This window comes from Rhipicephalus microplus, chromosome 5 (genome assembly GCF_043290135.1).
Source record: "Rhipicephalus microplus isolate Deutch F79 chromosome 5, USDA_Rmic, whole genome shotgun sequence".
Lineage (NCBI taxonomy): Eukaryota > Metazoa > Arthropoda > Arachnida > Ixodida > Ixodidae > Rhipicephalus > Rhipicephalus microplus.
In genome coordinates, this window is record NC_134704.1 from 3,246,431 (window position 1) to 3,269,606 (window position 23,176).

A 23,176-nucleotide genomic window follows, 5' to 3' on the forward strand; every position below is an offset into this window, starting at 1 on the left:
ATATTACGATATTTTGATTTCTTACCAGGTTACAAAGCACAAAACTGCCCTCATTTTTATTACCGGTTTCTCCTTTTAGTTAAGCCTAGGTTCTGCCAGTCTGCACTTGCAAAAGAGAAGTGCAAACAAGTGGAGCCTGGGTTGCAACCCGTGGCAGGCACAAGGACTCATTAAATAAGCCCTAATATGGTTCTGACGATTTTGTCATCGACCAAATCAGCTTTCTGCGTAAACTGGGCAATCACTGCAGATAGCTGTGACTCAGGCAAATGCATTTTCAACAGCCCATTCACGGAACGACATGCTCTGGTAAAGCAACGTCACCCTGGCTGCTGATCCGATTGGCTGTGGAATGTGCGGAAGTAAGACGGCACCTACCGGAGCAGGTATCAACCATTGCACAATCTTCGTCTCTGTTGCCAGATGGTTTGCCTACTGCCGGGCGCACTGGGTGGTGGCCTCCGGAATTGTGTGCACCCTGTCGGTGTGGCATCTCAAAGTTCTAGACTGGGTAAAGCTCAAATAATCGAGTGCGCTCATGAGAGCTCTGCAATCACGAGCTAGGCTGGGGAGTCTCATGAGTTGAGGAGGCAAGATAAGAAGGAGGGTATGATATAGTTGCCCGTACCGGCCTTGGTACACTGAATCTGTGGCATGAAAGGTTTGATGATGCACTAGCCTTACCGCTTACAAAACTTCAGAAAAAACAATTCAGGTTTCCTTTAAAGGCAATCATCAAGGCCTCGTAAGTTTCATGAGTAGGAAAATTCGTTTAGCAAAACCATTGCACTGATCAGACAGGGGCCCCAGAAAGAGTACAGAAGTTATCAGCGCTACGGCTTCATTGAACGTAACGAACCAACACAGCCAAAAGTTCGTTCTCTGAGCGAAAATCTGGATGAGTTGGCACCAACACAAATGGTAAGCAATATATGTGTCTTGTGGTGCAAAAGCAGCCCGCTCATTTTACATTTGCAAAAATGTGAACCCAAGGTGATGTATAACAAACATCAATCTTCAAGAAAAATTGTTGAACTTACAAATAGATTCATCTTTGAACCTTGCGTGGGTGCGATCACCCCCAATAAAGTCGTTAGCACCTTCTGGCACGCATGTGTCTTGTAGATGGGTCACATTTAAGTTTAAGCCCCGAGTGAGAGATGACATTGTACTTGCACACGTTTATCACTATCATCATCATCATTATGGAGAGCACAATAGTTTTTTTTGCCTTAACCATTCGGCCACCTCGCCTATGGGGAGCACAATAGCCCCACCAGTGACGCCTGGCAGCGAGGCTGGGTGGTGGCACATGAGACATGAGCGGGTCCCTTTGGCATGTGACAGCTGGTGTGGATGGTCGTCTCCCGAGATATTCCAACTCCAACCGCGAGCCGTGACTCGTGGGTTCCTAGCGGTCAAACATCGGCGGCGCAGCTCTCACATTAACTTGTGTTTGTTGTTATGCTTATTGAGTACATTGAAACATTGTATAAGGTTGTCTTCAGCATGTTGATCAGCGATGTATTTCATTCAGCTGACGGGACATTGGGGGATGTAAAAATTACTGAATAAGTGTAGGCAATGTTTGATTTGCCCGACCATGTCTACTGAGTCCATGTGTTTCGAAAGCATGTTGCCTCAATACGAGATCTCACAACTTGCATATGCGTCCCAATAGGTCGCAGAACTTGTCACAGGAGTTCTAAAGTGCCATCGTACCAAACAAAACAAGTTGTGATCTAAATAAAAAGCTTTCAAAACAACGCTAACAACAATAGAACTTCAATGGATGCGTAAAAGCTTTTCGGAGTTTCTTCAAACGGTTGTTGACAGCCTTCACAACAACTTGCAACTCTTAAAAGAGTACTGACGCGATTTCGAGACTCCGTAAAAACGACATTTTTTTTGTTTCATTTCTATGCAGCGTTAATGCCATCTACATACCGGAGGCTCCCGACATCGGGCTAGTTGGAACTGATCCATAACCTCTGTAAGTGCGAGACACGTAAGACAAATGAAGTAGTCATATGTAGTTCGAAGTCATGTTTACTTCATTTGTCTTACGTGTCTTTCAAGCTTGCAGAAGTTATACACACCACAGTCAAACAACACGTATAAAACATTTTACATTGATTTTAAAGTTTTTTCACTGAGCATTAAAGCCAGCTTTACTGCAACGAACAATATTCCGTCAAGTTAACACATTTCTATTGAGTTTTTGAAGCTGGCATCTTGCGTGCAGACTGAACCGTAGAAATGACTGTCTCTGTGATGGGACATCAATGTTCTCATAGCTATAATCAAGAGCACATGCTAGATCTGCCTCTAGCAAGTGGTGAGTCTCCCCGCGACGTCACACTGCCATGACACATCACTGAGAAGCCACCCCCTTAATACTAAAACTGAAAGGATTTTTTTTTTTTTTGTGAGGTTGTGATATTACAAACATACCGGTGCATACCCAGGCACTACACCACTACTTTTAGGGTTCTTGACAATAGTGTCTTCATGACACTCTGAAAATACTTAAAGCTCGTGTTAGCACTCCTTTAATTTACCAGTCTCTCCGGATAGTAAAAAAGGTCTCATGAAACGGGGTTTGTTGGTGTAAGTAGCACTTGCATAGGAGGTCCCACGTCGTACGGGGCCCGAAAGCAGTAGTGAGTATCTTGGTGCCGGTGGAGTCGCGAAACGCCGTCGACAGACGTGCGTGACATGGCCTGAGTACCTTCAGGCGTAGCAAATGGGACGGTTATCAGCTGTGCGCCAGGGGTTGCAGTAGGACGGCAGTGTACTAGGTGTCGATGGTACTCGCACCAGTTGAGAAGTCGGCATGGGTAGAGGGTGCGGTGGACTGGCAGCAACAGCAGCGTAAGTCAAGCGCAGTGATAGGTGTTGTCTGAGAGGTGTGTAACCGACGCTAGTCCTGAGTCATGCTATGAGAACAGACGCATCTGGACTCAAGAGACCACACGACGCTGCGACACCTGTAGTATCTCATAAGCAAGTGCCGGTTTATTGTTAGACCACCAGTAAAGAACACAGTCCAAGGTTGCTGGACAACTATATAATGTCCGCTGCACCTCCCTTTCTTGGCAAGGATGCATTGGTCAACACTGCATCTCATAGATCTGCTTGAACTGCTTGTCGTAGGTCAGGAACTTTGGTGGATGACGTGTTCTCAGAGATCTTCGAACGGGCTGTGTATCGGAAGTGCTGTCTGCGGTGATGGCTGGTCCTACTGGGTCAGTCACCGGAGTAAACAACCCAGCACTGTCATCGTAATCCTCGTCAGGCATTCGAGGCCCTTCTGAATCGCGGTTGGCTGTACAAAATCGCGGGTTAGCTGTAAATCTTTTGTCATCCCATCATCAAATAGGTTACTAAAATTGAAGCTTCTGACGTGGGTCGTAGATGCTGTCTATTTCACCAGTACTGTTCACCGTCCTCAGAGAGTACTCAGTAGGAACGAGGTGCAACCTCCTCAAGCACCGTCACTTTTCTCGACCATCCCTTCTCATCTTTCAGGCGAACGATGTCACCTGGCTGAAGTCTTGAAAGCGTTCCCTTCAGTGCACCGCGTTGAGGCCGCTTTGTGACTTTTCAGCTGCCAGGTAGATTAAAGTCGGGAAGAGCAGCCCTGAGGCGGCAATTCATTAGCAGTTCACCAGGGGACTACCGCACTCCAGACGTTTGTGCGATAATTAAAAAAACCTTGGTAAAAGTCACTTCCTGAACACTGGGTCTTCAAAATATGTTTCACCACTTCCGTGTCTTTTTCCGCGAGTCCACTTAAACGTGGAAAGCGAGGACTCGACGTGATAGGCTTGAAGTCGTACGACGCCACCAAGAGGGCAAACTCTCTTGATGCATATTGTGGCCCGTTGTTGCTGAGAGCTTCAATTGGTACTCCGTGCCAAGCAAAAATGGATGACATTATGCATATCACTTCTTGTGCTGAAGTACCCTGTAGCTCTTCAACCTCCAGATAATTGGAGTACGCGTCGTAGAGCACCAGGTACATTTTACCTGCATATTAACGTAGATCTGCTCTAATACGAATCCATGAAGAATGCGGGATTTCTCTCATCAAAAATGATTCTCCAAATTGGGCATAAGCATTGATCTTGCAAGTTTCACATCTGCTGATCATGTTCCTAATGTCTTGAGTCATTCTTGGCCAGAACTTCAAAAGCCTTGCCTTCGCGAGTAATTTGTTTATACCTAAGTGGCCTTCATGCAGCCAACTCAGCATTTCTGATCGTAATGACCATGGTATGACCACTTTGGCTCCTTTGAATAACAGCTTTCCAATGACCGACAATTCTGAGCTGTAAGCTTTGTACGGAACCGTAAGCGGTTGTTTCTGCTCAGATTGAATTACTCTGATCACATCTTAAAGAACTGAATCTTTTGCAGTCTCTTCGACCAGTCTCGCGCTGGTTTTTTCACTGACCAGATAGAGCCGGACTGATACTGCATGTACCTCCACATCGCTATCTTCGTCTTCTGTCGCGCAGTGGGGATTTGGAACACTAGATAGCATGTCTGGCAGGACTGGAAGTTTACCCGGAACATAGGCAAACTGGTATTTGTATCTCATCAGTCAGAGAAACAGGCGTTTCAGTCGGAGAGGCATGTAACCAATACATTTTTTTTAATATCGAAATCAACGGCTGATGATCCGTTTTTATTAGCACCTTTCGGCCATATATGAAGTTTTGAAACTTTTCACAGCTAGAGACAACGCCTAAAGCTTCCTTTCCAATTTGCGAGTATCATTTTTCGCATTCAGTGAGACGCCTTGAACTATATGCCACTGGTCGCCAATCTGAACCATGCTTTTGGAAGAATGCTGCACCAAGCCCGAATCCTGAGGCGTCAGTAGACACTTTACATTCTCTTTTGGGATCGTCGACCGCAAACACAGGCGAGCTTGTTATGGCCTCTTGAATGGCTTCTAACTCTTCTGTATGCTCAAGTCCCCATGTGAAGGCTTTATTGTACTTTAACAGTTCTTCTGCGTAAAAAATGAGACACGTATTTTGCGAAATACGTAACCATGCCTAAGACGCGCTGAAGCTCTTGCTTTGTGCTTGGTTCTGGCATTTGCAAGACGCTACTGATGAGTTCGGGCGATGATTGTATGCCTTTTTCACTGATCTTATCACCTAGAAAAATTATTTCCTTCATGCCCATTTCACACTTTTCAGCGTTTCGTGTGATTCCACATTTTTGAGCTGCCTCAAACGATCTTTATGTTCTCTTTCATTCGAGCCCCACATGAGCACATCATCGACGTATCCTCTCACACTTCAGAAGCCATCAAATACTTTTGCGACATGGCTTTCTGATACACCTCTGGTGTTCAGCTGCGTCTAACGCAACCCTCCAACGATCACCATGTTCTCTTTCATTCGAGCCCCACATGAGCACATCATCGACGTATACTCTCACACTTCAGAGGCCATCAAATACTTGCGACATGGCTTTCTGGTACACCTCTGGTATTGAGCTGCGTCCAATGCAGCTCTCAAACGATCTTCATGTTCTCTTTCATTCGAGCTCCACATGAGCACATCATCGACGCATACTCTCACACTTCAAAGGCCATCAAATACTTGCGACATGGCTTTCTGGTACACCTCTGGTGGAGGCGCTAGACCGAATGGCAGGCGAAGAAATTTGAAATGCCCAAATGGCATGCTGAATGTACAAATACGGGAGCTCTCTTCGTCTAACAGAATCTAATAGAAACCAGAGTTGGCATCTAATCTCGAAAAGACACGCGCGCTTGTTAGTCGGCTTCAATGTCTTCACGCTTGGGCATTTTAAAGTGCTCACACTTGAGGCATTCATTTATGTTCCTTGGATCCACGCAAACTCTCAGAGCACCACTTTTTTTTTTTAACTATGACCAAAGGAATCACCCATGCAGTCGGTTCATCAACCCTTGCGATGATGCTGTCATCACTCATACGCTGCAACTCATCCTTTAGCGGTTGCTTCAGAAGGTGGGGCACTCGACGTGAATTTTGAATAACTGGACGCGTTCTTTGTCTAAGCACTATCTTGTACAGCATTCGAACGCATCCCAAGCCGCAAAACAAGTTTGGACAGTCTTTCATGACGCGTTCCCCAAGCGTTGCTTTTCCCGGTCCAGCTTGAGACAGCATAGCTAATACTTCCGCGGTGCGACGCACAAGGTCGAAATCCTCACATGCAGCAAGTCCGAGTAGGGCACATCTTTCTAACACAATAAAAAATTTCAGGCTCACAGTCTTGCTTTTAACTATGCAAAATTGTGAGCCTGCAAAAGATAAACCAATACAATAAGATGAAAAAGATGCAAAAGATGAACCAATACCAACTAGCCCAATTATCTGTGCTATTGCAATCACAGTCTTGCCTTGGTACGTAACTGGGATCACAACTGTTCCGATTGATGGCTTGACTGCTGTAACTACGTAGTGTCGCCTTGCTCTTCTGAAGCTCGTACTCCTAGCATTCGAAATTCTTGAGCCAATGTAGAGGGATCAAGTTTACCTGTGATCCTGTGTCTACTTTGAGCTACTTTTTGCTGTTTTTCACGGTTGCGTTTATCATCCAGTCTGAACTCTTGCTGCAATAAACTTTGTGGGGTCTGGAATTGGCGAGCGGGTGCCACGCCACGCTCTTGGAGTGAACAGACACAGCAGACAAGGTCGGTACAAACCAAACATACATACATTTATTTAACTAATTTAGACGACGATATCGTCCGCCGAATGATACATCAATCGTTATCAACACGCTAAGTCATCATTACACAAAATTACCAAACACTCAAACAACATAACACAAGAGCACACAAAAGGCGGCATCGCCAACGGTTCACTCACCACGTGGGCCCACCGCAGGCGCCTGCGGTGCCGTTCACGGCAGACCCACCGTGAGAGACAACCGTTCGCGGCAACCACCACGCGCAGAAGAGACTCGCTCAACTCTCGCCCGCCACCAAGGCCTGCCTTCCGCCAGGGGTCACTGCCGGCACTACCACTCTACCAACAGTGGAACTCAACGTGAACACAACGACATCTGTCACCCGGCGGTTGTCATCCCCGAAACGCGGCCTTGGGGCGAGACACGTGCACCACACGGTGCAAATAACTTTACAGGGAGTGTCGGCACCCCCCACAACTTGCAACACTTCATACTGCGCGTTCGACGAGTTGCTGCACGTCTCTTCGACATCGTCTACCGCTTTCTTCCTTCTGAAGGCTAGGGCAAAATGATTCTTTCGGCCACATTTTCTGCATTGTTGACCATACACCGGGCATTTTTTTGGTTCATGCCACCTCTTGCACTTCTTGCAGGCTCTTTGGTTTGGCGTCTTGTCCTTGTTTGGCATATTTTTTTTCTGACGGCTACGACAGCTTTTGTTTTCGGAGCTTGCCACTCTTTTATGATTTGCTGCTATTTTTGCGGATTGTGCTGCTTTAATGGCATCTTCTAGCGATAGCGAGTCCTCTCTAGGCACTCTCGAAGCTGGTCATCAGCAGTTCCGAACACAATTTGATGCCCCCCGTATCATAGATTTCCGCAATATTCCGAAATTGCAACTCTGGGCTTTAACTGCAGGTCTTTCAAGAAGCTTTCAAAAGATTCGCCATCTGCATGGACGCGTTTCGAGACAAGTACCGTTCGAAAGTTTCATTTGTGCGAGGCTGGCAATAGCTTTCAAACTTTCCAAGAACCGTGCCATAGCTCTTCTTCTCTGTCGCCGTGCAACCAAAAGTGTCAAATACTTCGATAGCTTCTGGCCCTGCGACATGAAGTAGCAATGCCACTTTCTGTTTCTGACTGCGTTCCCACTCGCTTTGCGTGGCTTCGAGGTAGAATTCAGAACGCTGACGATACTTACGCCAGTTCTCGGCGATATTCCCGGAAAATACGAGAGGGTCCGGCGGGCGTATTCTTTCCATGGCTTGAAGAAGCGATGACACCGTTCACTTCTGACACAATGTAACCGACGCTTGTCCCGTGTCATGCTATGAGAACAGATGCACCCGGACTCGAGAGACCACACGATGCTGCGGCACCTGTAGCGTCTCATAAGCAAGTGTCGGGTTGTTGTTAAACCACTAGAAAGATACGCAGCCAAAGGTTGCTGGACAACTATATAATGTCCGCTGCAAGGCAGACGGCAGTGCCTGAGAGACCTGTGCCTGTTTTACCTGTCTGATGGCGCGCGCGAGACAATCAGAAGAGGGTTCCGTTGTCGGTAGATAAGACAGGCACAAAAGTTGTCGGCCCCTCTTCACACACATACCATTTAATTTCCAACATTAGCATGTTGTGGTCTCTACCGAGGGTCAACGCCGTGACAGTTTTGTCACTAGCTGCCGCGTCATGATACATTGTTTAGGCCACTCCTCAAAGCTCTAGCAAAGAATGGAGTTCAAACGCGGTCCATGGGCCCTTGGCCAGCAGCATCTGGAAGGAGTCGTCGTATGTCCCCTTCAAGGTGTGTTTGATCTTGTCTGCTTTTGTCATTGAATGGTCAAGGCGTTTGCACAAGTCGAGCACATCCTCGATGTAGTTTGTGAAGCCTTCCCCCTGAAGCTGTGCGTGTCCCCGTAGGTGCTGTTCGGCACAGAGCTTGCGTATCTCAGGCCAACCGAACACATTGGCAATGGGTTTTTTAAAAGCACCCCAAGTGGCAAATTCTGAGGGGTGGTTTTTAAACAAGAGACTCGCTACCTCTTTCAGGCAGAGGGGAACTTATTGCAACTTCGAAGGGTCATCCAATTTGTTGCTCGCGCCTACCTTTTCAAATGTCGACAGCAATCTTCGACATCTTGTTCATCGGTACTGTAAAAAAAAGCGGAATGCGCGCGCGTAGCGCAGTGGGCACGATGATCATCAGAAGCTGGGTCGTACCTTGCTGGGTGTTTTTATAAGCCATTTCTGAGGTGGCAGGTAGTTTCCTGTTGCAGGGTTCCACATTGAGCTACCCCGCACCTCCATCACTCTGAAACAGGGTTTGTTGGCGTAAGTAGCACTTGCACAGCAGGTCTATCGATACTGAAAGCGGGCAGGAAAAACCAATACAGAAATCACAGCACTGGGGCCAACAGCTCGCACTTGGTGCTTCTGGCTACCACTACAACATATTGTTGTTCTTCCAGTACTCACGGAACTTGCTAAAGATCTTCTCAAAGCCAGTGTGATGGCGAGAACAAGACAACACTCGGCCCCCTTTCTCCTCTTCATGCTGGTCGAAAACCCATGCATGCTGTGACTCTTCATCCCCACACTCGGTCCTCACAGAGGGCAAATGAAGCCAGAGAACATTGATGCGAAGCTGGCACCAATGACCATAATTCTGTGGCTGCTAGGAACGTCACTGTGGACGCAAACACTTGGCCTGAAGCTTTGCCAATAGTGAATCGGGGATGACGTTAGCTGGTCAATATTGGCCACATTGCAACAACACTCGGAAAGTCATCTCCGTTTTCTCTGGTGCACAGAACTGGCGATTTCACGGTAGTTGATGCCCTGATGAGAATGTACAAGCTCTCTTTGTCCGTTCGAGTCATGCAGCAGCAACGAAACGTGCCAAGTGTCACCCTCACAGTGGGTGGAGCTGAGGCAGAGTGATGTTATTCTTCCAAGTCCATAAGTGGGGGGTTTCCCGTGACGTGCTGTGAAGCATCTTAAGGTCTTACAGCACTGTTGCCATTAATCTGCCGTAGGCGGTGGTGCTAATGGTTCCTGACAGTCTCACATACATTCTAGCTGGCTCATTTGGAAGCAATGTCGCCAGCAGGAGGGGTGGTCCGCAGCGACATGTCTGTGAGGGCAATGACCTCGGTTGAGATAGGCTCCTTGGTTTCCTCTAAGGACAAGTCACTTAAAAAACAAGCATCTGTAGATACATCAAATGTCTGCGGCATGTGAAAACGTGGCTGGTATCAAGGTCTTTACGAGGTGGCTACAGCCAGCATGGCATTGATAGCACTAGAAAAGGGACAAGATAACTTAGAGCTTAACACTATCAAAACGATATTCACACACTATCAACACTACCTCGACACAAAGTTGCACGATGATGCGCCACAGCTGTGAGGTACTATCGATTGAGTTGGTGGAGTCAGTGGTGGCATCTGAAAAATTGATGGTGATCATTGCTCGAATCCGTGTAGTACAGTTTAAAAAGTATTTCAACTGATTTATTTTCATTTCTGGCTTTTATTCTGGGCGCAAAGCAAATTCAATACTAAACTGGGAGTGCAAATCAAATAAAATATTTTTGGAATAGTTCAAAACAAGATTGGCAAAAAAAAGTTGGAGAGGATTCCTTAGCATATTCTTATGAGATATATAGTGTTCTTTTCACTAAATTGACAAAGTACTGACACGATAGTATTTCTCTTATCAAGAATGAGGCATTGTTTTAGCACATGATTGCCAACACTTTACACGTCTCAGCCCTTTCAACTTCTGTAGAAGCACAACTGACATGGTGGACAAGGGCGTGCTCTCTTTGAGTTAGCAGTTCCGAACATGCCTCTTAGACCTCAACAAACAAGAATTTTGGATTATAAAAATATTTTCCATTCGATTTTCTGGACTTCCTAACCGAATCTTCTGTTAAAAACAGCATTAAGCCACCACCTATGCCACATCCATCATCTCCATGTTGGAACCAGCATTCTTTTCAGTCAATACAATTGTGATCATAGCGAGCTTGAAAGGCAGCTATGCCGCAATACCAGGATGTAATGAGGAGAAGCATATTGCAGGTCTGAAGGGTTTTTTTTTAATTGTGTGTTTACTGCCCTTGTCTTAGGGAAGTTACAATGATTCCAATTTTTAAAAATATTCGAAATTTCGAATATTTGCACTCCCCTATTTTATATACATACCGTGAGGTCTCATATTGGCGAGCGAGCGCCACGCTCTTAGAGTGAACAGACACAGCAGACCCGATCCGTACAAACCAAACAACATACATTTATTTCATTTAGAACGGCGATATCGTCCACCGAATTCATACATCAATCGTTATCATATGCTAACCAACCTTACACAATACTCCAAAACATGACAAACACCACAGGCGGCTACGCAGAGCATTAGGCCTAATGAGTCACTCTACAACAACCGGCATCCACCCAGCCTAGGCGCAGAAGAGGCAGCCGCGAGGAGACATCCCCTCTGTAAGGTGACCCTATCACTCGCCGCACACAGCAGCTTACCGAGCGATCGGCGTCTACCGCCCCGGACGGTGTTACGACGCCCTGGCATCGAGCCGCAATACCAGACAGCAACGACGCCCAGCTCACTGAGCCCAAAGAGATGGAAGAGGCTATTTACAGAAAATCAGACCACCCACGAGGCTTCCGTACTCACTTGTTTCGGGCCTGGCATACAAGCCACATGCGCTAAGCCTTGCTCACCCCAGGATGCAGACCGCATGACTCTCGTCCCAACTGAACAACGTTCTTGAAAACTAACAACATGACAGCACCCGCACAATACATATTGTAAAGAAATATCCGGGACATGACGTCAACAGCAAAAATTTGCAGAGAGTGTCCTTATAACAATAAAAAGCTATGTTAAGGGGCCGCGACACAATTTTCCTTCATTATCTGCGTCTTGTGGCTTAATACTAGGGTGTTCACAAGCAGGCTGGCAAAATTTCTGCACATTTGGTCAAGACCATAATTTAAAACTAGCATCTTTAAATGTATCGCAGTGGCCGGGAGCGTGACAGTGGCACACTCGTGAGACTAGACCTAAAAAGCTGCTTGTTTCGCAAGAGTCTGTATATCAGCCAACGATTTTGTTTCATGGTCAGCTACGTGTCCAATGGAGTCACTTCCTTCAGCCAAGCATTAAGAATTAAATGGCTTGCAGCGGCTGAAGCTGATACAAGACGATGACTTCACTTAATGAAGCACATCTCACAGCAAAATGGCAGTAGCCAGCGATGGCTGGACCCGCCAGATCGTGGAAAACCACGATCTGGCGGGTCGCACTGAGATGCCACATGTCAGAAATAGTAACAGCACCTATATGACATGAAGCATCAAGAACCGCTTGACAACAAGGAACCAATCGGCAAGCACAAAAGACTCACCATCGAGCTTTGCACTGCTTTGCAGACTTTCGATGAAGCAATGATGCTATTCGTGACCACTGGTTCTTGCCATATTTCATCACTGCTGCTTTAAGAATTTCATCCTGTAAAATAAAGTCAAGCATAATGCCCTTTTTGCCTTCTTTAAATCATGAGTGTGAAGATGTATCATTTAATTGGGCTACCAGTACGCGCAAGGACACTAACATGGGCACAAAATGTGTATGTATGCCAACTCTGGTTCAATCACTTTTTCACAAAACATTTTATGCCAGATATGTTTATCAAGAATGAAACAGCCAGCTGCATACAAAGCCCTTAAACGTACGGAAATGTCATCAAGCGAGCCCCACTGCAGCCCATGAAAAAGTGAAATTTCAATAAATTCCCTCCATCGCTCGAACCAACAGGCCTTCCTGCCAATTGTTCCTCAATTTGAATGTATGCCCGCACCAGACACACGTAACAGAGGGTGAAACCTCAACTGCCAATAAAAACATTTTTTTTTTTAGTGTAAGCCAATGTTGGCAATTAGCAATAATTATTTTCCAAGTTATAAAGTCAGTACAAATGTAGACGTGGAGTGATTGACCGAAACCACTTTTGGAGCATTTGCCTGTCCCAGGCATGAGAAGTTTCATGAAAATAAATATAAGCACACAAAAATACAGATGTACGTATATATACCATGGCAAAAGATGAAGTTAACTCACTGCTCTTTGCTTTGCTGAGAACAGACCTAAAGTTATATATAGAAGTGACATTAGCCCTTCTTTGTGATACACTTGTTATTCAGAGCAGCTTTTCCTTACACTTTAATAAAGCTGTATAAACTTTTCACGCACATTTTTTTACTTCCCAAAAGAACTATTGCAATGACGCCAGCGCTTTCAACACAACCCAGGCATTTGTGATTCGTGGTGAAGCACATACTATCACACTTTATGGATACTATAGCCAGTTCAATGGCTATTAATGGGACACTAAAGGAAAAGCCTAGGCAAAGACACTTTGATGATCCCAAAATATTGAAACTTACCCCAAGGAGATGCCAAGTGAGCCAGAAACACGCATAAAAAAATGTGGGTGGTCCTGCCACCTCGAAGTTAATGCACAAATAGCCCTGACGTCACAGACATTGATGGCATTTACTAAACATGTCACTCCTTTAAGTGGTGAAAATGAAGTAGAGGGCCCAAGGACTCAACACACTAAGTTTTAGGAAATCATATAGGGCCTGTGTAAAAAGATACGTAAAATGAACTTTAAAGTTCGTAAGGCCCCGTGCAGTGATTTCGGTGCGAGATTCAAAGGGGCCCAGCAACACGTTCTGAGCAGGCTCAGAAAACACAGCCGATCAGAAGTCTGGGCCGGTGCCAGCACGAGACTGCGCCGCGACGATGTCACCCCGCGGGAGGAGATTGGCGAATGTGCGCGCAGCGATGCTAGCAGCGACTCACAGAACTATTCGTTTTCCAACGCGGAGGAGAGCGCATGCGCCCGCGGTCTCCACAGTCTCTGAAGGCGGCCGAATAAAACCCGGGTGTCGTCTTTTCCACCTGCCACTCACTGATTCCACTATGCTCCTGGATGAAGCTATGAGTTTTTCGCCGGCGCGGTTAGCCAAAACAAAATAAAGCATCTTAGTGCCAGCATTTTATTTATACATGTTCGATTAGATACTCTTCGGACAACGAAAGGAATCAAGTGGTAGAATTAAAAAAGCAGACCATCTGCAATCGTATCTAGGCACGTGCCTAAAACTACTCATTGAGGTAAGATTTTGCACATTTATTTATTTATTTATTTATTTATTTATTTATTTATTTATTTATTTATTGTACCCTCAGGGCCCGAGGACATTACAGAGGGGAGTGGAGATATACATAACGGAAGCAATGTAAAACAGCAAGGAAAAAGGTATACTAATAATAATGGGCTTATATATACACACATATGTACCCTACATATATACAAACACGCACACACACACACACACACACACACACACACACACACACACACACACACACACACACACACACACACACATATATATATATATATATATATATATATATATACAAATATTTAGAGAAGATTAATCATTTTATGAGACATATTATTATCAATTATATAAGTGATATCATGGGGAAGATCATTCCAACTGACACAAGTTCTGGGTATAAAAAGAGTCATGAAAATATTTGATGTGACATGATAGAACTCCAACTTTATTGCGGTGATCAATTCGAGCTGATATGTATGATGGCCTTGTTAATAATTTCTGTTCCAGATAGCTGTTGTAATAAATTTTGTGAAAAAGACATAATGAAGCTACTGACCAGCGTTGAGAAAGAGGAGGGAGGGACAAACTTTATTTCATGGCGGTTACGCTGCTTGTTCGGTGATAGTTGGAGAGTATAAAACGGCAGGCACGGTTCTGCACAGCTTCCATGTCGGAAATGAGTGATTCAATGCCAGGGCTCCAGACAGATGCAGAATACTCTAATTTTGAGTGAACTAGTGTTTTATAAAGTAATAGTTTTATTGAACTGGATGAATGAGAGAAGTTCCTGCGAATATACCCAAGCATGCGGTCGGCGTTATGATATAATGAAGATGAGTTTTCCAAGACAGGTCAGAAGAAATGTGAACACCTAAGTACTTATAAGAGAGCACAGTTTCAAGAAAGACATTGTTAATGTGGTAAGTGGAAGCTGGGCTAGAATTTCGAGAAATGTGCATGTGCTTACACTTATTAATGTTTAGTTTCATGTTCCAAGTGTTGCACCAGTCCACGACCTCGTTAATGTCGGATTGAAGGAAAGAGACATCGTTATTGTTGTTAATTTCACGATAAATAACGCAATCATCTGTAAAAAGATTAATTGAAGAAGAAATATTAGTCGCTAAGTCATTTATATAGATGAGAAACAGAAGGGGCCCGAGAATGGACCCCTGAGGTACACCAGGACGGACAGGTAAAGGATGTGAGTCAAAGTTGTTTGCTGTTACGAATTGTGCGCGGTTTGAAAGAAAACAGATCAACCATGCAAGTGCATTAGGGTCAATGTTAAGATTACGTAGTTTATGAAACAGAAGTTCATGCGAGACTTTGTCAAAGGCTTCGATATAACATTCTTCGATATAACAGCAAATTATTGCATGGAAAAGACATTTCTGAAGCCCGTTTGAGCAGACTGCAACTGATTCAGAGGGGAGATTGCCTGTTGCTTCGAGCTGTGAATAAATACTGCGTAAGACAGACGTTCTTCCACTCAATGCTCCGTCTGACCAAGAACAACAGCAACGATGGGGGAGGGCTTTATGAAGAAAAGATCAGCAATGGAAAGAAAGCAACTACGTCTAGAAAAGTTATTTCAGCAGCGCCGCGTTCGGCAGGCACGACACCACCTTAAGTTTAAACTTCCCGACATCCCTGACCTACATATTTGCACAGCGCAAGACTACGAGTAGTTACGACGTAACTACAGACATCTTCTGCTACAGACACGTAACTACAGACATCGACGTAACTACAGACATCTTCTGTAGTTACGTCGTAACTACTTGTAGTCTTGCACTGTGCAAATAAGTTGATTTGCAATCGCCAGCTAGCCCAAGCATCTGTCTTATCCCTGACCACCCAAAGTTCTCGCAGATCCCTGAAGCGGAACCTAATGTTTTTGAACAGAGGTCACACTTACTCTTGCCCAGATATGAAGCCAAGAACTGGCCGGAATATCGTTGAAATTATTGATAAAAGCAGCACCAAACGATTGTAGGTAGAAGATACTTGTGAGGAGTCCTTGAGGAACATTTTACCAGCCTCCAAATGTACAGGTAAGCTACATAGCGAAAAAAGCCCTGTTCCCAGCTTTACGTGTTTGGTTGTTGTAGCTTGGCATGATGGAATGGTTCTCACAAAGTTACAACTTAGAACAAACTTTGGAAGAGCACATACACATGAGAAAACTTTTTCTTGATTTTTCGTTTCTGAGGTTATATTTTTCTTTAGAATAAAAAAAAAGTTATATTTTTCGTTAGAATGAAAGGTTACCCAGCATGTTTTTTTTCTTTTTTTTTTTCACGATTAGCGCATATTGTACACCATGTTCCCACAAATAATACTATCCTTGCATGCCAAGGCAAATGAGTGAAAGCAAACCTGTTTAGCACTTGTGGACAACTTTGTGAAACCATCTCGGAATGGTCTCTCTCCTAAGGCGATCTGGCTAACTTAGCGAAAACGCGTCATAACGCCTAGCTGTCTCGTTTAGTGAGTGTATCTAAGCTATGCAAATAAAAAAAAAGGCTGCACGCGAATATCAGTCGGCGTTCATAAAGGTGCCACCGTGATGAGGTGATTGTGAACTGATAATTCCAGCAAATGGCGACGAATTGGAGCGGTGTTTGTGCTCACTGCAATATGCGTGCTCGTAAATAAGGGGTTTCTTCTTACCGTTTGACAGTGGTGCCAAGTGATGTTTCCTTTTGACTGTGCAGTGCAATATTCCGGCCACAGCAGTAGTATTTCGGCGGGCGCGTGATCATTTAACGGCCCAAGCTAGTAGAAATTATTCCCAATTCTTCAGCTACGGCGTGCCTCTCAATCAAATGGCAGCTTTGTCACCTTAGCCACATAATTACAATTGCGTGATGCAACTATCAACAAGAACGGTGCCGCGAGCGTAACGAACGAAGTTGAAGCTGTCGCAGTGTGCAGACTACAACTCGATATAGCAGTAATATAACAAGAAACTTTCAAGTTTATAGATGCTCCTTTGGTACCTCAATCCTCCTCATTTTTTATTCTTCACTACCCGAGCTTTAAAGACTGCAGGCAGTTTCCCCAGGGATGACTGCTTTGCCGTCGTTTGTTAATATGTGTATTCGAACTGTGCGTTGCAGCTTTGACGTTAGTTTTGTTCTAAATGCAGTTTGAACACACACATTCCGAAAGATTTTTGCGGACGTGCCAGCAATTAAACACAGGACTATTAAGCGCAAGGTATGCAAGCACAAGTCACGGGATCAAAACCCGGCCGTGGCGGCTGTATTTTCGGCGGAGGCGCGAATACTGAGGCGCGTTTACCTAGATTTAGGTGCACGTTGAAGCACCCCAGGTGGTCGAATTTCTGGAGCACTCCTCTACGGCGTTTCTCATAATCATATGGTAGTTTTGGGACGTTAAACCCCTGCTATTACTAATATCAAAGCACAGAAGTGCATAAGGGGCAATGCGCGAGATGACAGCCCATGCTAAGGTGACGCCATCTCGCGGCTGTCGATACCAACTGCGGCAGCCACAGCTCCTCCCTGAACACACTACCCCATATTCTAGTACACTATACCATGGGGTCTGGCGAATTCGTCGGCGGATGACTTGTCGGCCGATGGTTTGCGTCTGCCTCGTGTTTTCGTCGGAGTTATGTCAGTGTCGTGTCGCTCTAGTGTAAATGCGCCTTTAATGAATCGACGCGCTCCTAGGGATTCGGGGACGAACCGCCTTGGCTACGGGGAATCGCCTGCTTTGGCTGGCTACTCGAACCAATGCTTTCAAGACTATTTTATCTCTCTTTGCATGGTTCATCTTGTAGTACAGTTCGTTGCACACACTGTTAACACAGCACACAGTTTATTATGTGTGAATGTGTGCTGCACTGACCTACAGACCTTTGTGATAGAGTTTCAGGCAAAGGCACCCATGTGTGTAGACAGTACTGCAAAAAAAGGGGGAGGGAATAATATGTGACAGGACTGCATGCAACATGGTATACGAATGCTTGCAGTTAACACAAGCATCGCACCAACGTCAATACGTAACCAAACTTAAGAACTTTTTTGAATATGCGTCCAAGTATCCGACGGTGGCCGAAGCAAAGACAAAGTGAAAGATGGGGCGACAGCATGTGGCTGAGGTGCCACCAATGGGGAAAAAATCACAAGGTGTAAGGTGGGTATATCGCCATCGTATAGTTCCGCAAGACGAATACCACGGCATAAAGCCGTGGTTACGCAAATAATAGAGAAAAACTTTATAACAGCACAGTTTATATAAAGACAAAATTATAGCAGGTGTGTTGCTAATAAATGTACCATGCTTATAATCAGCCATGCCTTTTTAAATTACTGCTTTATTTTTAAATTCAAGGGTCTGACTTACTAATGTTTGAAGTTTGTACAACAGCACATCGACAAAAATGTGCTCTATTTTCGTAAAAAGATGTGATTACATTCCCACTCCATTCCAGGGTCACGAAAGTGTGGAATGAGTCTAGATTTATTCAGTTTGTAGAGTGGTAACTCCAAAATACTAGTCTAAACAGTTTGCTTGGTTTTGTATATGTAAGAACATCTTTTGCCCTTTCAACAAAATCAACTACAGTGCAAACCAAAATCAAAATAAGTGCATACAACTGCACCTCCATGCCCATTCACAAGACACGTCCTATTCACAAGACAAGTGGACTCTGCAGTGATGGATAGTATGCAGCTAGCATACAAGCAGTATAGTCGGCGTAAATCATGGGCGGGGAAAGGAGGGGGGGGGGGTCAAGAGAGTCCGGTCTTTTATGGTGTTCAGGCTGTGAAGGACACCCCTTGCAAGTGTCCCTCTTGAGATTTAACTTTAGCATGTGCATAATTTAGTTACCAGTTAAGTATTACACAATCACCTTTTTTTTTTTAAAGGCTTTTTATTTTTTACTGTGTACCTGTGTTAAATACCTCTCAGCTGTGTGAACTATGGAAATCAAAAAAGGTGAAAAAAGGAGACTGAATAAAATAATGTGATTGCTCGAGCTCGAACCCCATGCTGTTTTTTTTTTTAATTTATTTAATAGCATGATACAATTCCTGTATAAATAAAATTACAACCCATATTAAAAATATTAAATGGACACCATGGCCTAATATGAGTCACCCCTTGAGATTTTTCTGGATTTACGTCACTGAGTAGCATACTAGAATGATAGTGTATACAGCTTTCTTTTGGTTTTGCTTAGGCTCACGGGATGGCCCCATGGTTTAACTTCCTTCGTTTTAGTTTGACAACATCCTTTCGGAGCAGGTTTGGAGCAGTTACTATCAAATATTGCACTTAAGAGCAGCATGTAGCAGCATTTCTCTTTTGGAGCAGTTTGAAGCAGCACTTCAATGACTGACTTTGTAAATGCCACACACGTTAGAAAAAAACTGCACCATATCTTTTAGATAGCCAGACAACTTAAAAACCTGCTAAGCTTACAGAAACTACAATCTTTGAAGCAAAAGCTCAGGTTTTCACAGCCTGAGAAAAGGGGTCGTAACTGCTTGTCGAATATTCTCAAAAATCTGCTCATTTTGGCTCAATCAAAATACAGAAAAATGTGGGAGACACTGCATACTGGTAAAAATACCTTATATTGTAAAACAAGCAAAACAGCAAATTTAGTTGTTTTTCTTTTTCGGAAAACTCAACTCTATGCTGTGCCTTGAAAAGGTCTTTAAAGGGGCCCTGAAACACTTTTTCAAGTAACCATGGAATGAATTCACTGGAAGAGCTTATTGCCTCACGAATCCAACGCCTCAAAAATTTTAAGAATCTGTCCAGTGCGAGTGGAGTTACAAAGGTTTGTGGCATGCTGCAATTGCACTCTCTCTTCTCTCATCTTGACGAAAGCACTTGAAGCTAAGCAGGGAGGGATGGCAAAGCCACAAAAAAACGCCGCACGTGACTCGTGACCTTGAGCACCTTTTTCTTCTTTTTTTTTTCGGCGAATACACGACAAGTGGCGGCCTCCCATGGCAATCTCTGTAACGAGCGAGCGTGCCATGTTCAAATCAGCCAATGGCTGGTAGATGGGTAATTGATGTGTGATTTTTGGGCATATTGCCTGATTTGTCAAGAGAAGAGAAACCAATTTTTTGCTGACTTTGATAATTTATTGTCAATTCCAGGCCGCGTGCTGCGCTATAATATTTGGCTCGCGTGTTGTTGGCAGCCTCTATTACTGATCGGCAGCGTTTTCTGACCATGCTCAAAAAGAGTTGCAGGGCCCCATATTTGGGGTACTGCAATGATTTTTTTATCTGTATTTTGCAGCATTGGAGTTTGCATAGCGACGAATACCGAGATGAGTGCAAAAAGAATTATCAATATTGATACACCTTAATTAAAGTTATTAGCGTTTGAACTTTCAAACCACGACAGCTAAGAGAAAAAAACCACTCTCCCACTAATGTCACATACAGGATGACTCGCCAGCCATGGTAACGTCCTTTTGCAATTGTTTTCACATTTCAAAACATAAATACTTTTGCATCTGAGGAAGCGCAAAGACTATTTTTATAATATTTAGTGCTCAATAGTGTGGCTCATCTGGGACCGTATGAATGTTCAGGCAAACCATACAAAAATGCACAGCTTATGTCCTCCCTCTCACAAAGTTAAGCGTCACTTGCGATCACCGAAATAGGTGCCGTGTGGTACTCTAGTTCGAAAACAGTGTAGTTTTTTGGTAGAAATAAAATTACAACAGCTCCGTTTTTGAAGTTGCCACTTGCTCAATGATATTGAAGCATTCCACAGTTTTGAGATGAAGCGATGCAGGTAACATGCTTAATTTGTGTTGCACTTTACACTTTTTCAATCAGGTCATGAAATGCTGCCAATCAGCAGCTTCTAGGAGCCAAACATTATCGAACAGCCTAATTAAAGTTCAAATTCAACTATAGATTTCTCATTTTGACAAATGTATAGCCAATTCAAGATATGAACACTGTGATTGCAGAGGCGAGCTGCACAGTTTGAGCTTAGTGTAACTAAAGCAATAAATATTTTAGCGGGAAGTAACAGACAACACTGGCAGGGTATTTAAGGAAGGCAATGTGTGAATAACTTAAATTCATCAATGGAGCAGACATCAAAAACGAGTGACCAGACAACTTTCAGCCATAATGTCTTAGAGTTGCATAAATAATCGCTTTCAGTATGACATAGGATGCAAACTGTGTGTGATATGTTGTTCGTACTGATGCAACGTAATTTTTGAAAAAAGAAATCAATCCCAGCAAATCATTTCTTCTGCTTACTTCAAAAATTACATACGCTATAATCCCCTCAGCAGTTATTATTATTGTCTAACAAATAAAAGCGCGCCCTAACCCACTTTTTTGCTTTGAGGCAATAAATCTTCATATCTTGGTGTTTAAAAAACTTGCAATTTCATCAATTCTTAGCTGTTTTCTGGCCACACAACTTCCAGTAAATTGTTTCACCTGACTTTACAATGTAATTCCCCATGTAGTATGGGCCAGAAAGCTCAACATGCAGAATTGATGGCTGAATCGAGTCCACACCCATGATATAGTTGGGTATGTAAACTTCACAATAACACAACACTGCAAGCCTGCCATGATACATGGAAACCTCTGCCCTCCGAAAAAGCACTCTCGTACAATGTACCAACTCACATGATTTTGTATGCCATTATCTATTCGCACTATTGCTAGGACATGTGCTTCAGTCCTCAAGTCGTCGTTCACAAGGCGCTGCGTGCATGTCTGGGCGGCAAGACTAACGTTGTAGAATGAACAGTGGTTAGGCAGGAAGCTCAATTAGGAGCTACTCCACAAGCTCATCACCATTGGCACTATTAAATAGTCTCATGTAGTCATTGGACATGAAAGATAGTTTTAAAGCTACACAACTCTTGCCTGTCTGCGCCAATGACCGCAGAAACTTACAAAGGTGAACGCCAGCGATCTTGCTTTTCCATTTTTGACGAAATACCGCGGAACTGACTTCTTGGCTCAAGCTCTGTGCATATTATACGATTTGTACTAACATGTAACAGGATTGGCATAGCAGGGCATAATATCATAGCAGAAATGTTAATTGTTGTCCACTTCGCAGACTGTTCATTATGACAACTTGGTTGCATAGACTCTAACTTGGGTTTACCAGGAAAACGAAAGAGGTTACAGGGGGAAGGAACAACATTGAGTGTAGTCGCAATCTAAAAGTGGGTAAACTGACCCAAATATCAGTGTTCTTTTTAATACATATTAAAAAAAGGCTTCAGCTATCACCCGAGCTCTCGTGCCCAGACCGGCGTACAAAGTAGAGATGCGTGGAAATTCTGGTGTGAAATCACACTTTGCGCAGACAAGTGCAAACCAAGATTCAAAGATTTAAGCAGTGTCAAGTCAGCCCGACCCAACTGCTGGAATGCCATATATCTTTACGACCTGACCCGCATTAACTTGTAGCGGAATAAAGACACTTACTGAATGGCACAAGCTTCAGTCGCAGTTCAATAACTGTGTGCCACTCATATAAATATTTAGGAAGATACATCTGTTTCACTAGTTCATGAGTTTCATCCCCAGAGGGCGACCAATCACCCATCAGAAATGGCGTCGGAGCACGTGAGTAAAGTCCCTCTATCTACAAAAAGTAGCGAAAGGTCTTGATCCAGCCGCCTCGCCGCGCGATTGGCCGGTTGGCGACACGTGACCTTTTCTCCTTCGCGCCCCGCCCTAAGGGTCCAGCAGTCGTTCACTGTGCATGCGGATCGCGTGGTTGTTTACGTTTCCGAGCGTGGAATTGGACGTTTCGGCAAGTAAAAAACATTTCTTGCGCCTCTGATGCATTGTTTTTGCAACGTAAAAGTGCTTATTTACCTTTCCCTTGAGTGGACATGGGAATTACGTGTTTTTATTCAACGTTTGCAGCATGACACACTAGCATGCCAGGCTGCTGTGCCTACGGTTTCCGCAACCGTACGACGGATGGAAAGAAGTTCTTTTCTATGCCTCGCGGTGATGATAACATCAGCAGACGGAAGATATGGCTCCAGAGAATCGGGCGCAAGGATTTCGTGCTTACTGAAAATACCCGGCAATGCGAGGTAAGCGACTTCGTGGTTTTTATAAAATGTAAACACTGACGTAGGTTTCAGCCAGCCATGTGCCTCGCTGGCCTGCCTTTGTTCGTGTATATACTGTTTCATGGGCATTATCTCAACAACGCTGTTATTGTTTTGGCGTTCTTGA

At 44.3% G+C, this 23,176-nt stretch overlaps 1 protein-coding gene across 5 annotated transcripts in view; it reads right to left on the bottom strand.

Moving 5' to 3' along the window:
* Positions 1–23,176, bottom strand: part of Cdc5 (cell division cycle protein 21) — a 322,395-nt gene that overhangs the window by 208,680 nt on the left and 90,539 nt on the right. For all 5 annotated transcript variants that reach the window (XM_037426347.2, XM_075894722.1, XM_075894721.1 and 2 more), the window contains exon 2: positions 12,134–12,237. In XM_037426347.2, coding sequence (XP_037282244.1) covers positions 12,134–12,237 — 104 coding nt within the window. The remainder of the gene's footprint in view (positions 1–12,133; positions 12,238–23,176) is intronic.